The sequence below is a fragment of the Carassius carassius genome, chromosome 2 (genome assembly GCF_963082965.1).
Source record: "Carassius carassius chromosome 2, fCarCar2.1, whole genome shotgun sequence".
NCBI lineage: Eukaryota > Metazoa > Chordata > Actinopteri > Cypriniformes > Cyprinidae > Carassius > Carassius carassius.
In genome coordinates this window covers 45245041-45260336 of record NC_081756.1, presented here as the reverse complement: position 1 = coordinate 45260336, position 15296 = coordinate 45245041, and the positions used below count along the sequence as shown (strand labels likewise).

The following is a 15296-nucleotide window of genomic DNA, read 5'->3' as shown; positions in this document are numbered from 1 at the left end:
TCAGGTTCTGGTCATCTGGTCTCTAATAATGGATCTGACCTGCTCAGATGTTGAGGCATGTTCCTGCGGCCATCCAACCGTGCCGAAGACACATGCAATGCGCATGCCAACAGTCCCCTTTGCCTGTTTATTGGTCTCCATTTTGCTCCAGCGTGCTCTGTGATGATGTTTTTTTCCTCACTTTCTTCCTCCGTCTCTTGACAACAGAAAACAGGATACGGTAGCTGGACTTTAGTCACGGGGGTTTGGTGGCAGAAGTGGGTTTTTGGGGCTTTTAAAAGCAAACAATTGATCAGATTTATGGAGTCTTAACAGGGCGTGACGAGGTGCGTCTGTGCCCAGAGGCAGTGGGCCACCCTCCCCTCCACACGTGCTGCAGGCCTCCAGCAGGCAGCTGCTCCCCTGACCTCAAGTTATTCACTTGCAATTTTCTGTTAAACAGAATTTACAATGAAAAAAATGTCCAATAATAGTGAAATGGTGTACTTAAGCCTTTTTCAATCATACTTAGAGTCACAGGCAATTGTTTTGTTGGTTTATTTACATGTATTTAGCTTAAAAGCATTTAGCTAAGAAGCATTAGCTAAAGCGTTCTTTGTTTTCACTCTATCCCTGCCTAACAAAAATGTGCTATGGTACCAACCAATATTCCACCCAAATACCACAGCTACTGCAGTTTTTGTTAAACTTAAACTTATAGCTAGTCTTTTAAATTACATTACATTTTTTACATTACATTTAGCTGACGCTTTTATCCAAAGCGACTTACAATTGCTACATATGTCAGAAGTCACACACCTCTGGAGCAACTGGGGGTTAAGTGTCTTGTTCAGGGACACATTGGTGTCTCACAGTGGATTCGAACCCAGGTCTCTCACACCAAAGGCATGTGTCTCATCCACTGCGCCAGTAACACCCCATAAATGGCATTAGCAGCTTGTTTTTGATGACACTGGTGGCTAATACAAAGTTTCAACAATTTTATTGAAGTAAAAATAACTAAAGCTGTTTTTGGTGGGAAATTGTGGTTACCAAGGATGTTGCAGAACATTCAAGGCACCTAAAAAGGGGTTTCCTGAAAGGAATCAGATAGAAAGGACTGACACAGTAGTAGGAGCAGTGCAGTAAGTGGCCGGGACAGTGCCAGGACCGAAAGTAAAGGTTAATGGCAATGAATGGGAGGTTCCTTTAACATTTCCTTTGTTTATTGGTAGATATGTATAATGGGATTGGCCATGACTGGACCTAATAATGCAGCTCTGGCTGATTAGGGGAGTCTCCGGGAGCTGCAGCAGGCAGCGTTCCCCAAAGTAGGGCCCCCCACTGAAGCCAGCGCTCAGCTGCCCTGCCCTGATTGGACCTGACACTTTAATGTCTGTCCAAGGAACATGGTCAGCTCGGCTTAAACTGACCCCCACACCCCTCCCCACAATCCCCTGCTCTCAATTTGCCCTTTCAGGAGTGGACAAATCATGGCAAATTTAACTCTTTATAGCCTCGTTATGGGCCTGTGAGAGAGGGGGGTGTCTTAAGTTTCACTGCAAATTCTTTTCTTTAGCAGCGTGAACAGCGTTTTCTCTCGACCCCTCTCTGGCTTAGAGTGGATTTACTTTTTAACTGATTATTTTTACCCTGAGCTCTGATTGCTTTGTATTGCCACCTTTAGTTTGTTTTCTTCAATTTTATTTATTTGTTTATTTTTTCACTTAGTTTCAGATGCATTCTAGTTAGCTAACTTGAGATGTAGTCTATTTAATTATGTGAACACTAACAGATGAAATGAATGAGCCACGCCAATAGCAATATATTCAATATTAGCACTCAGCTCACATACAGTAACTGGCTAGTTTGAGTCTTTTCTTAAAAACTATAGCAACAAGAATCTCATGCAAAACTATAAGTTTTGCTAAAAACTGAAATAACTAGGGAATGCAATTTCGTATTCCAATGAGAAGTGCAAATAAGCAACAAAAAAGAATTGAAATAGGAACCTGAACAGAACTCTTTTTTTTTTTTCTTGATACTTTTTGAAGCCGCCCGTAGTATATTTGACTCTTTTCAAGTTGGGTGAATTCCTTCGCTGAAGCCACACTTCAAATGCCTTCATCTGAGAGAGCATGCATCCTAAAGCTGCTCACCGTGGCAAACTAATGTTTTGATTAGATGTCTGTGCCGGTGTCTGATGTCCTAAACATCCAACATAGAGAAAGACAAGCTGTCAAAGCATTGCGCACTGCCTCTTCTAAGTGCCATGGGAGGAGCGGTTAAAAGACTGCATTGGTTTGGAGGGGGAGCAGCCTGCCTTAGCAATCCGCCGGCCTGGGTGTTACCTGTTCAGTGGCCATATATCACAGTTTAGAAAGACATGCTGCTCACTTCCTTACAAAAAATTGTACCGTGAGTTTGGTAACATCAGCACTAAAACTGCTGTAATTCTGCATCCATTTTTTCCATGTTATTGACATAGTAAATGAAGATATGACAGCATATGGCATGGTGATATGACATCAGTAAAATTTGAACCACGTGAATGCTAATGCGCAGCATTTTTATTTACCTCACTTTTACTGAAAACCGCTTAAATATATTTAATTTCCATTACTACACATGCACTATTGTACTGCATACTCCAGTTCTTGTATTCCCACACTGTTGTAGCAATCAAGAACATAAAAATGTGTATGAACACAAATATCTTTAAAAAAAAAAAGTCAGACTTACACATTTCTTGAGTATAATTAAACCAAAGGCAAAAAAATATGCTTTGTTTAAACGTTCAGTGGACTTTTACTGTAGGTTAAGCTAGCATTAGCAAGTTAATTTGTTACTACATATTCATTTTACTGCTTTTACTAGTAATCTCAGCATAGCAGGCCTCATAAAAGCCATTTTAACTGTGGTACATGTTTTTCATTGAACAGTACAGTATCATTATATGACACAAAACTGCAGTTTTACTGCGTTTCATTTTTATAAAGGCTGGCTTATTGATTGATTGCATGCCCTGACTGCCAAATCGGCACTGTGTTTTGACAAGTATGCTTCTTTTGTGTGTCTATGTCAGCATCCAACCAATCGGAGAGGGATCAGACAGATTCCCCAGTCCCCTCCAAGCGGCCTTCTTCAAGGTCCGAGGCAGCAGAAAGCCCCCTCTCGTCAAAACGACCCAGGACCGCTGAGAAGAGCAGTGGAGAGCAGGTATGGAGGAAAATCTACAGCCTCTGGGAAACATTTAGAATTCTCTCTGTCTGTTTTTGTGAAGTAGATTCAGAAAGACCTTATCTAATCCCCAGCCATGTAGGTCTCATTAACTCTACCCATTAATTAACAAAATATCTAAGGATGTTGTTTTCAGCCCTTTTTAATATAGAGTAGTAGAATGTAGCTGGCCTTTTTAAATAATGCATGCATTTTTTTTTCTAAAAATATTATATTACTCCATATTTTCTGCTGCTCTTGCAGTGCTAATTGTGCAAAAGGTGAAAAATCAATTTGATATTTGACAGTTGAGAGCTCTTTGAAGTGTCTACCTCTCAGAGTAGCCCACTCCTCACTGTGTGGGAGATAGACGAGCCTTGCTTTGCCCTTGATTTTACCACTCTTCTCTAGAAAATAATATTTTTTTTCTTCCATCTTGTCATTATATAGATGTACCAGTGCCCCTACTGCAAGTTCAGCAACACAGATCTGAACCGGCTCAGAATGCACGTGATGACGCAGCACTCAGTGCAGCCCATGTTCCGCTGCCCGCTGTGCCAGGACATGCTCAACAACAAGGTCCACCTGCAGTTCCATCTCACTCACCTCCACAGCGTGGCACCAGACTGCGTAGACAAGCTAATTGCCACAGTAAGTTAACACAGAAGAATATTTAGGGGTAATGATCACAGCAGGCTTTGCCTTCCATTTTATATGCATGCATTTGTTTCCTCTAAAGGATGTCAAAGACATTCAACCAAGTTTATTTTACTTCCACAGTCAAAAGAACCTTTCTAAATATTTCCCATTCAGTCTCTCTAGTGGAAAGATATTCAATAAGCCCAGTTAATTTCTCTCTGGGAACATCTGTTTTCATGCAAGGCCTGGCTGCCCTGCTATTGTGTGGTGTGAAGCCCATATGCTTTTTACACAAAAGCAATGTAGCCTTACTGCAATGTTTAGTAGTAATAATGTCAGATATCAACCTCACAAATGACTCACAGTTTCTTATTCACTCTGCTTTTGTGGACCAAAGGTTGTTTCTTTCTGTCTAAATGATGAAATTTTGAGGCTTAATTAAAATCACAAAGGAAACTGATAATTGTGATATGGCCCTTGAGAATCCTGTATATTCAAAATAAGATGTGTAAGGCAGAAGCTTGAACATGGCTGGGTGTAACACTGGTTATTACTGGTTATTACTATGGTCAATATCATTTCCTTGTTTTATTACATGTTTACAATCCTAAAGGTTTTTTTTTTTTGCTTATTGCTTCTAGTGAAAAACCTACCTTTTGATTACAGACATCATCTTGGCAGATCAGAGCACATTTTGTGCTCATTTGTGTTCTCTAGAAGACACATAAGATTACTAGGGTCTTCTCAGGCAAAAAATCTGCAAACCAGTAAACTTACGCAAGCTTTGATTTGCTCTCTATTTAATTTCAGTGCTGATTAGAAGAAACAGTTGGTTTGTAGGAAGTTGATGAATATTGTAATTCTTAACTTTATAAGAAATGTTCTCGGTTTAGTGGAAAAATTATAAAAGCCTCTTGTGATTACCAATGTCATTTGTATTCCAGGCACTCACTAGAAGCAGTAATACTTACATCATCCCTTTACGTTATTTCCCCCTCTCTAGTCCCAGAGCGCTCAGGCCTCCAGCAGCCTAGTCTGCTTGGTCCCTCTGAGAATACTCACCTTATTCCATTTCAGCTTCTACTGAGACTACTCTACTTTCATGGTTTTATTTTTTTTTTCACACACAATTTTAGCAGTGAAATAATTATGTGTAGGTTTGCCTGTGGTGTTTGAATTGCTTGCTTGGCCAATCACTCCGAATACTGTGAAGGCATCTCTACTCCTCAAGCCCCGAAAGCAAATGGTGAACACATTAGTGGAGGCCAGACAGCAATATTTTTTCTTTTATAGAGGTAATAACACACAGAGCGTTCTACAAGTGCAGTGCATGATAGTAACTGAGCTAAAACAATGCACATTAAAACCATCACCTTTTTTACAAGTAATGAGAGATGGAGAGATACTCATGTCCTGTTCCTCTTGTCAGACAGACAAGCTTAATGAATTCTGAATCAGGTTACTTTTATTTCTTGCAAACATTGCATAAAGATGCACTTTCTTCCACTCACCCTACCTCCTCCTCCTTCCTCTTCTCTCGCTTTCCCTCCCTCGCTCCCTCACTCTATGTCTAATGTTCTGTCTGTCTAAGATAGGGGTAATGAAAATAATTGTGCTTCATTAATTCTGAGCCTGGCTAGATGATAGCCATTTGGAACTATGTTTGCCAATTAGACGGTCCAAATTAAAAGTGACCTTGGGATACTCTCAGCACTATGCTCTATTTGCCTAATGATGCCGTTGTCTAGAAACAGTCCACTTTGTAATGTTAATGACAGGCATATTTTCTTTCTGGAATTCTCTATACTGCTCACAATCATTTAACAGTTTCAGTTAGAAAGATATTGGGTAAGGGAGGAAACTAAAAAGCTAAAAACGGGCTACATTTTGCCCAGTGTGATCTTGAGTGCAGTAACCAGATGTTTAAGAATGGCTGTGGTTCACTGAATATGTCTCAGTGTTTCACGCTCAGAGACGTGGGGTTGCATGGCACTTGGTATTTGATGACACTGAGTTAAAGCTGCTGGCTGTGATTAGGTTTTAAATCAACTATAAAACAGCTCCTTCTCTCTGATCTCAGAAGACCAGTCAAACAGCCATGTAATGATACTATGTTTGCTTAGGTCTCTCACAGGTAATTACTCGTTTTTAGTTAAAATTACTTTTATAACTTGAATAATGTCACAAGGTATGTTCAGTCTGAAGAAAGTTATTTAATGTACAGTTTAGTTTTTGTAAAAATAAATAAATAAATAATATATATATGTATATTATATTTATCCATTTAATTCAATGCAAAAATTAAAACTCCTATAGACATGAAGCTGATGTCTGATGTGAGAAAAATATAATTGGTTGTCTCATGTGGTGGTAAAAAGAGGAAGGTTTGTAAGGAAGAGAGAGAGAGAGTGATAGAGAGAGAGAGAGAGAGAGAGAGAGAGAGAGAGAGAGAGAGAGAGAGAGAGAGAGAGAGAGAGAGGTGGGATTGGGGTATTGGAATGCAATTTGAGTGAGGCTGATTGTTCAGTTTGTGAAGTTAATTGAAGGAAGGTGAAGCACACAAGGGCTCATCTCTTAACATCTTCCGATCTCAATAGCTGATTATTGTTAAATAGGATCCTGTTAATTAATCTGTTTTTTATTATTATTCTGAGAAAGAGAGAGATAGCAAGAAAGTGAGATCCTTGCATGGAGAATCATGTTAAAAAATAGAGGGGAGGTTGCTGTCATTCACACTTGATTAACTACAACCTTCGAAGTGCCAAGCAAACCTTGCTGTGCCTTTATCACAACAATATTACGGCTACTTTAAATTTTCTAATTAATTTGATTATAAAAACATGCTGCTTGCCATCTACCTACATTTAAATGTATTTACATTTTGTATTAATGACTTTGTTTCAAGTAATAACTTGCATAATTGTTTATATACAAAAATATTCTGGTATGCTGGAAAACATATTAATGAGCACTGTATGTTAAAGTAAGAGTGCTGATCATTATCCAAAAATTGACAGTTGTTGCATTAGCCAGAATTCCAGGCTGAATTTTGGCATTTAACCATTGCACCAAGCTTTTCTATTGGAATGAAAAGCACATTTTATGAGGTAGAAGACTTATTTAATTAGGCTCTCTAATAAGCTTTTCAACTGGCCAAGGAAGACCACTCAGCCCATCACACTAATTGGCTGCAGCAACAGAACTATCGCAGAGCATGACAAAACACCATCAGTGATCAAAGTGCAAATTCCATGGATGGCAAATTAAGTCGTCTGTGTGAAAGTGTGAGACAGTAAACATGTTTGTGTCCAGTTCAAATAATATGATTATCTTATCAAATTATTTATTTTTATATTTGTAGCACTCCTCTCACTTGTACCACCTTACATTCATCTTTTTGCTTTAAAAAAAATAAAAAATAAATGAAGGATTACTGTTTGTTGCAGAAATTTTGTCTGTTTTAAATGTGTTATTTGTTTGCCCCTTACATTAATTTGAGATGTTCTATTTTTATGGCTTATAATTAACATAACAAATACTATGTTTTTTTTTCCAGGTGGCAGCATCAGAAGTACTGCCAGCAAGTATTTTCATACCAGTACCTGGAGCAGAAAAGGATACTCAAACCGCACCTCAGTCAATGGTCAACTCTGATGACATTAAGAAACAAACAGGTTAGAATGTTGTGCAATTGAGGAAACATATGTTAAACACACACATGTATATGTTATCAACATTTTTATGTTTTTTTTTTTCTGATTGCAGAAGTGGCAGATGTTGAGCCTGAAAAAGGAGTTTGTCTGGCCTCAGAAACTGCTGAAGCTCACAAGTCTCCTCTTGAGGAACAACAGCCTGGAATAGATGATTCCACTGGTTTCCTCTGCTGGAAAAAGGGCTGTAACAAAGTCTTTAAATCCTCCAATGCCCTTCAGATGCACTTCAATGAGGTCCACAATAAAAGGCCCCAACTGCCTGTCTCTGATCGTCATGTCTACAAATATCGCTGCAACCAGTGTAGTTTGGCATTCAAGACAATAGAGAAACTTCAGCTGCATTCCCAATACCATGTAATCAGAGCAGCTACAATGTGTTGTTTATGCCAGCGTAGCTTCAGGACCCTACAGGCACTTAAGAAGCATCTGGAGACCAGTCACCTGGAGTTAAGTGAAGCTGACATCCAGCAGCTCTATGGAGGTTTACTGATGAATGGAGACCTAATGATTATGGGTGATCCCTCACTTGGAGAAGACCAGGGAGCTCTTCTTGATGATGAGAAAGAGGGAGACGAAAGTGATCCCGAGGAAAAGCAAAGCCCAACTGGTAGTGACTCTGGATCTTTGCAGGAAGATTCTGGATCTGAACCCAAACGAGCCCTGCCATTTAGGAAAGGCCCTAACTTTACAATGGAGAAGTTTCTTGATCCATCCCGTCCTTTCAAGTGTACAGTCTGCAAAGAGTCATTTACCCAAAAGAATATTCTTCTTGTACACTACAACTCTGTGTCTCACTTACACAAAGTCAAAAGGGCCCTACAGGAATCCACCACCGGTCAGCCAGAGCCTACAAGCAGCCCTGATAATAAACCCTTCAAGTGCAGCACTTGCAATGTAGCATACAGCCAGAGCTCTACACTGGAGATTCACATGCGCTCTGTTCTTCACCAATCCAAGGCCAGGGCAGCAAAGCTTGAAGCAGCTGGTGGCACATCTAGTGCTGTTAGCAGTAGTGGCCCAAGTGGAAGCACTTCTAATAGCACTTCAACCCCAAGCCCTATTCCAGCCACTAACTCAACTACCAGCTCCAGCAATAGCAGCAGCTCTCCAGCTGTAGCTCAGACTGCACAGAGCATCATGGGAGGTAATCATCTGTCAAGTCATTCTCACAATGTTGAGAATTTGGGAAACTCAACTTGTCATCCCTCTCCTTCTGAGAATCATGAAGTGAAAAAGAAGAAATTTGCAGATATGCTATCTTCGAGGAGTCATCAGCAACAAATCCAGCAGCAGCAGTTAGCCCAGGCTCAGGCACAGGCACAGGCTCAGCTCCAACAAGAGCTCCAGCAGGCTGCTCTCCTTCAGTCCCAGCTTTTTAACCCTCTTCTCCAGCACTTCCCTATGACAACAGATGCTCTTCTTCCTCTTCAGCAACAGCAGCTGCTCTTTCCATTTTACATTCCTGGGGCAGAATTTCAGCTTAATCCAGAAATGAATCCTAGTAGCTCTTCATTAAACTTGAGTGTATCTACTGCTTCACTATTGGAAGAACAGAAAAACACTGCCCAGCAGGCCCAGCAAAGCTGCTTACAACAACAGCTTATGCACCACCTTCAGCAACAGCATCAAGCTCATTCCCTCTCCCAAGGATCAAGCCAAATGGCTTTACTTCAGCAGAGTGCCCTCTCTCACCCTGTAGACAAAAAGCCAAAGCCATCTCCTCACACTGAGAAAGAAAGAGAGTTGCCAAAGGATAAAGAAATTAGTGATAAAACTGAGGATCATGTTCCAAAAGATATGTCAGACAAGTCCAATGAAAAGAAAGATGCTCCTCAAGCTGTTGTAAATGTGAACCATGACTATGGATTTCCTCCTCCAAGGATTGCCTCAGATGCCCGAGGGAATGCCACTAAAGCCCTACTGGAGAATTTTGGCTTCGAGTTAGTAATTCAGTACAATGAGAACAAGCAAAAAGCACAAAGAAAGTCAACGGGATCTCTGTCAGGATGCAGTAGGCCAGCTGGTATCACTAGAGTGGTTGACCCCATTGAAGGATTAGAGAAACTGGAGTGTGAGTCTTGCGGTAAATTCTTTTCCAACATATTGATTCTCAAGAGTCATCAGGAGCATATCCACCAGGCTTTCTTTCCATTCAGATTCCTAGAGAGATTTGCCAAAGAGTACAGAGAACAATATGACAAGCTGTACCCACTGAGACCTCAGACACCCGAAGCTGCTCCACCTCCTCCACCGCCCCCACCCCCACCTCAGCCTCCCCAGAGGGTACCAACACCAAATATACCTATTTCTGCTCCTACCCAGACACCACCAACTGTTCCAACCCCTCAACCCCCAGTTTCACTGGCCCAAATTCCAATGCCAATGGATCTCCCTCTCTTCTCTCCACTTATGATGCAGCCCATGTCACTCCAGTCATTACCTTCTCAGATTCCTGCCCAACTGCCAGCTGTGGAGCCCAGTCTGGCCACTGATCTGGCCCAGCTCTACCAACAGCAGCTTACCCCTGCCATGTTGCAGCAACAGAATAAGAGACCCCGTACCCGTATTACAGATGACCAGCTAAGGGTGCTCCGCCAATATTTCGATATCAACAACTCTCCCAACGAGGACCAAATTAAGGAAATGGCAGATAAATCAGGACTCCCCCAGAAAGTCATCAAGCACTGGTTCCGCAATACACTCTTTAAAGAGCGACAACGCAACAAAGACTCACCTTATAATTTTAATAACCCTCCAATTACAACTCTTGAAGATACCAAAATTGATTCAAAGCCACCCTCCCCTGAGCCTCAAAAGCCAGAATCATTTGGAAATAAGAGGTCCTCAAGGACAAGGTTCACAGACTACCAGCTGAGGGTACTGCAGGATTTCTTTGATGCTAATGCTTATCCTAAAGATGATGAATTTGAGCAGTTATCCAATCTTCTGAGTCTTCCAACTAGAGTCATTGTTGTGTGGTTCCAAAATGCCAGACAGAAAGCCCGTAAAAATTATGAAAACCAGGGAGATGGAGGAAAAGAATGTGATCGACGTGAGTTATCTAATGACCGATACATTCGTACTACCAACTTAAACTATCAGTGCAAGAAGTGCAGCCTGGTTTTCCAGCGCATATTTGATCTTATTAAACACCAAAAGAAGCTCTGTTACAAAGACGAGGAGGAAGATGGGCAATATGACAGTCTAAATGAGGACTCTTTGGATCTCTCTCATGAATACTATACTCTATCTGGGTCATCAGGTCAAACACCAATGCCCACATCTTCAAGCCTCTGCCCTCTTCCCCCTTCATCCTCTGCATTCTCTAACATCACATCATCTGAAAACGAGGAGCCTACACCAGCTAACACATCAAACTCTTTTGATGAAAAATCAAAACACTCTTCAGAAGCATCATTCGCCCAAAGAGAACATACATCTTTGAAACAGGAAACCATTCATCCATCTGAGACTCCACAGCAGAGACCACAAAGAGAGGAAAAGACACATACAGTCCCAAAGAATTCAAAGCTTTCTTCACCTTCCCTGTCCCAACAGCAACAGCACAGTGGTCCCTCCATTTCACATACCAGTCAGACCTCCCAGAGCTCCCACATGGCCCTTAATCCTCATTTAGCCTCTGCCTCACAGCAGCAGTTGGCCCAGCAAATGATCCCATACCAGTGTGAGCAGTGCAAACTTGCCTTCCCTTCATTTGAACACTGGCAGGAACACCAGCAACTGCATTTCCTGAGTATCCAAAATCAGTTCATTCATCCTCAGTTTTTGGATCGCCCAATGGACATGTCCTTTATGTTGTTTGATCCCAGCAATCCTCTGCTTGCTAGCCAGCTCCTTGCAGGAGCAATACCTCAAATGTCCAGCAACTCTGCCACCTCCCCATCAACACCTACATCCACTATGAACTCCCTGAAGAGGAAATTGGAGGAGAAGGCAGGAACTAGTCCAGGAGAAAGTGACAGCATGAATAGTGGAGAGGAGCCACAACGAGACAAGCGCCTCCGAACCACTATTACACCAGAGCAACTAGAGATTCTGTACCAGAAATATTTGCTTGACTCCAATCCTACTCGTAAAATGCTTGACCACATTGCTCATGAAGTGGGGCTTAAAAAACGTGTGGTACAGGTATGGTTCCAAAACACAAGAGCCAGAGAAAGAAAAGGTCAGTTTCGTGCTGTTGGGCCAGCTCAAGCCCACCGGCGCTGCCCATTTTGTCGAGCCCTATTCAAAGCTAAAACTGCCCTTGAGGCCCATATTCGTTCACGCCACTGGCATGAAGCTAAACGTGCTGGTTATAACCTAGTGCTTTCTGGTATGCTACCTGAACAGGAGGCCATGCAGTTGAAGATGGATCCTCTGGATATCTCCAGCTATGCTCATCTTGCCCAGTCTAACAATGATGTGCAAAGTTCATCACTGTCACCTGTGAGCAAAAGCATGGACTTGTCTCCCAGGGCTCTCCTGAGCCCAGCCTCTATCAAGGTTGAGGGAGCAGAGGAGTTTGAAAGCCCAACCATTTCCTCAGTAAACACAAACTTTGATCAACATAAACTTGATAACGATGATTGTTCGTCTGTGAATACAGCCATCACTGACACTACCACTGGTGATGAGGCAAACATTGACAATGACAGTGCTGATGCAAAGCACAGCCATAACAGTGGAGATTTTCTCTCTAAGTCTGGGGGTGCAGTCCCCTCCATTGAGAACGATGAACAGATGTCCTCAGGATTGGTGAGCCCTGCAACAAGCTTCTACACAAAAGACTTTGAAAATGAACATATTATAGACTACAGTGAAACATCTAGCCTGGCCGACCCTTGTTCACCAAGTCCAGGAGCCTCTGGTAGCAGAAGCATTGATAGTGGAGACAGGCCTGGACAAAAACGCTTCCGAACACAGATGACTAATCTTCAGCTTAAGTTGCTCAAGTCTTGCTTCAATGATTATAGGACTCCAACCATGCTGGAGTGTGAGGTACTTGGCAATGACATTGGACTTCCAAAGAGAGTTGTTCAGGTTTGGTTTCAAAATGCCCGTGCTAAGGAAAAGAAAGCTAAGCTCAGCATGGCTAAGCACTTTGGTATCAACCAGACTTCTTACGAGGGACCTAAGACAGAATGCTCTTTGTGTGGTGTTAAATACAGTGCTCGCCTGTCAGTACGAGACCACATCTTTTCCCAGCAACACATCTCCAAAGTAAAGGATACCATTGGAAGCCAGCTCGATAAAGAGAAAGAGTACTTTGATCCAGCGACGGTTCGTCAGCTGATGGCACAGCAGGAGATGGATCGTATCAAGAAAGCAAATGAGGTCCTGGGACTAGCACAACAACAAGCCATGCAGCAACAAGGGATGTTTGACACACCTGCTTTGCAAGCCTTGAACCTTCAGTCAGGTTACCCAAATCTACAGGGGATCCCCCCTGTTCTCCTGCCAGGTGTTGGTGGTCCCTCCATACCAGGCTTTAACTCATCCAACTCAGGTATGTCATTACATTTAGTCTCTAGTATGAGTAAGACTTTTAAAATATGAAGCATACAATGATCTACTAATTCTCAGATATATATTGCAATAATCCTAATCATGTTGTGTTTCTATATGTCAATTTCTGCAGCTATAACCCCTCCGAAACCTCCAAACCTCCTAAACATGCCTGGTGCCAGCATTCCCTCACCTAGTCTCCCCACATCTGGTTTACCCAACAAGACCCCTTCCTCCTCTTCATTGGCCTCACCCAGCCCAGCTCAGGCCAGCACATCTGTCGCACACTCAAGCCCTACCCCCACATCCACATCAAACTCTTTGATGACCCAGCCAGGCCTTCATCCTGAAGCTCCTAGAGATCGTGTTACTGAGAGGGCCAGGGAGAAAGAGAAACCCAAGGAGAAGGCTGAGAAGCCCACCACACCATCCTCAGCTGGGGGTACTTCTGCTCCCTCCACTTCTGCTGCCAGTGCCAAGAAAGAAAAACCAGACACTGCTGTTCCGGCCACCTCGATGCCAACACCTGGCATGGAGTATGTGGTTGATGCTGCCCAACTTCAAGCTCTACAAGCAGCTTTAGCTTCAGATCCAACAGCTCTGCTAACAAGTCAGTTTCTACCTTACTTTATGCCTGGCTTCTCTCCATATTATGCCCCTCAGATACCAGGTGCTCTTCAAGGAGGATATCTTCAGCCCATGTATGGCATGGAAAGTCTTTTCCCCTACAACCCAGCTTTATCACAGGCCTTGATGGGGCTGTCACAAGGATCTCTGCTTCAACATTACCAGCAATATCAGCAGAGCCTACAGGAGGCACTTCAGCAGCAGCAGAGGCAGCTTCAGCAGATCCAGCAACCCAAAGCAAGCCAAACTTCAAAAAACTCGGTGGACCGTAAGGACTCTGTCAAAGATCCAGTAAAAACAGAGGAGCAAAAGAGCACTCCCTCATTTGAAGCCTCTTCCTCTTCCACTCACAACAAACTAGCCACTGAGCAGTATGAAGTGGATAGCAAAGGTGCAGACCCCCATCTTGACCAATATATCATCCCTAAAGTTCAGTATCGGCTGGCGTGCCGCAAGTGTCAAGCTGTCTTCAGCAAGGAGGAAGCGGCTATTAGCCACCTCAAGTCAATTTGTTTTTTTGGTCAGTCTGTGGCAAACCTGCAAGAGATGTTGCTCCGGGTCCCCAACAGCGGGAATGCAGCAGAGGTCGGCCTTTATGACTGCCTCGCCTGTGACACCACACTAAAAGGGGACAAAGCGCTCAGTCAACACCTGGTTTCAGCCTTGCACAAACACAGAACAATCAAGAGATCCAGAAATGCCAAAGAGCACGCTTCTAATTTATTACCTCACTCTTCAGCCTGCTTCCCCAGACCTAATACCGCATCTACCTCGCAGTCTGCCACTCACTCAAACAACACCCCATCCCCTCCGCCAACAACGTCAGCCACTACACCATCCTCATCAGCGTCTGCATCTTCATGCACCTCCTCCTCCTTCACAGCCACTCCACTCAACACAATAGCTACAGGCAAATCATGGTCACAGACCCCTTTCTCCAGAGCTTTAGCTGGGAAGTCCAATCTCCCTTTGTCTGCATTGTCTTCTTTTCCTCCAGTTTCCTCTCCTTTAACGGTTACCTCAAGTTCATTGAGCACCTCAGGGGTCCAGACCTCGATACCAACAGACGTCTTTTCCGATGAGTCTGATTCTGACAGCAGTCAGAAGTCAGCAGACAGGCTGGGCAGGCCAGCAGAGGAGCCACAACAGCTTAGCTGTCTCAAAGACAGCAGTAGTTGTAGTAGTAATGTCGCTAGTGTAGGATCGGACTCCATCAGATTGTAAAAGCTTTCAGTGATGAACAATATTAAAAAAATAAAATAAAAAATAAAACAGAAGACGAAAGAAAACAAAAGAAAAAAAAACAAAGAAGAGCCGCAAAGTTTCAAAATATGTTTAAAGTATACAAACCAATTTCAGAAAAAGATGTGTAAAGACTAACTGCAATTCCAAAGCTTGTAACCAAAAATTTAAATGTTAGTGGATTGTTTTCCCATATCAACATGCTGGTTTTAGTTTATTACTACTCTTAATATATATATATATATATATATATATATATATATATATATATATATATATATAGAGAGAGAGAGAGAGAGAGAGAGATCACAGCAGTTAACAGTCGGTTATTTCTAGTGGAATGCTGTATTGCAGTGGACTGCCTCAAAG

The 15296-nt window shown here is 42.5% G+C and overlaps 1 protein-coding gene across 1 annotated transcript in view; it reads left to right on the top strand.

The window, feature by feature from the left end:
• LOC132110693 (zinc finger homeobox protein 3-like) overlaps positions 1–14996 on the top strand; it is a 140176-nt gene extending 125180 nt beyond the window's left edge. The window contains exons 6-10 of the mRNA XM_059517522.1: positions 3065–3198; positions 3649–3849; positions 7394–7511; positions 7603–13059; positions 13192–14996. Of these exons, the coding sequence (XP_059373505.1) occupies positions 3065–3198; positions 3649–3849; positions 7394–7511; positions 7603–13059; positions 13192–14909 (7628 nt within the window). The 3' untranslated portion in view covers positions 14910–14996. The remainder of the gene's footprint in view (positions 1–3064; positions 3199–3648; positions 3850–7393; positions 7512–7602; positions 13060–13191) is intronic.
• Positions 14997–15296: the final 300 nt, after the last annotated feature.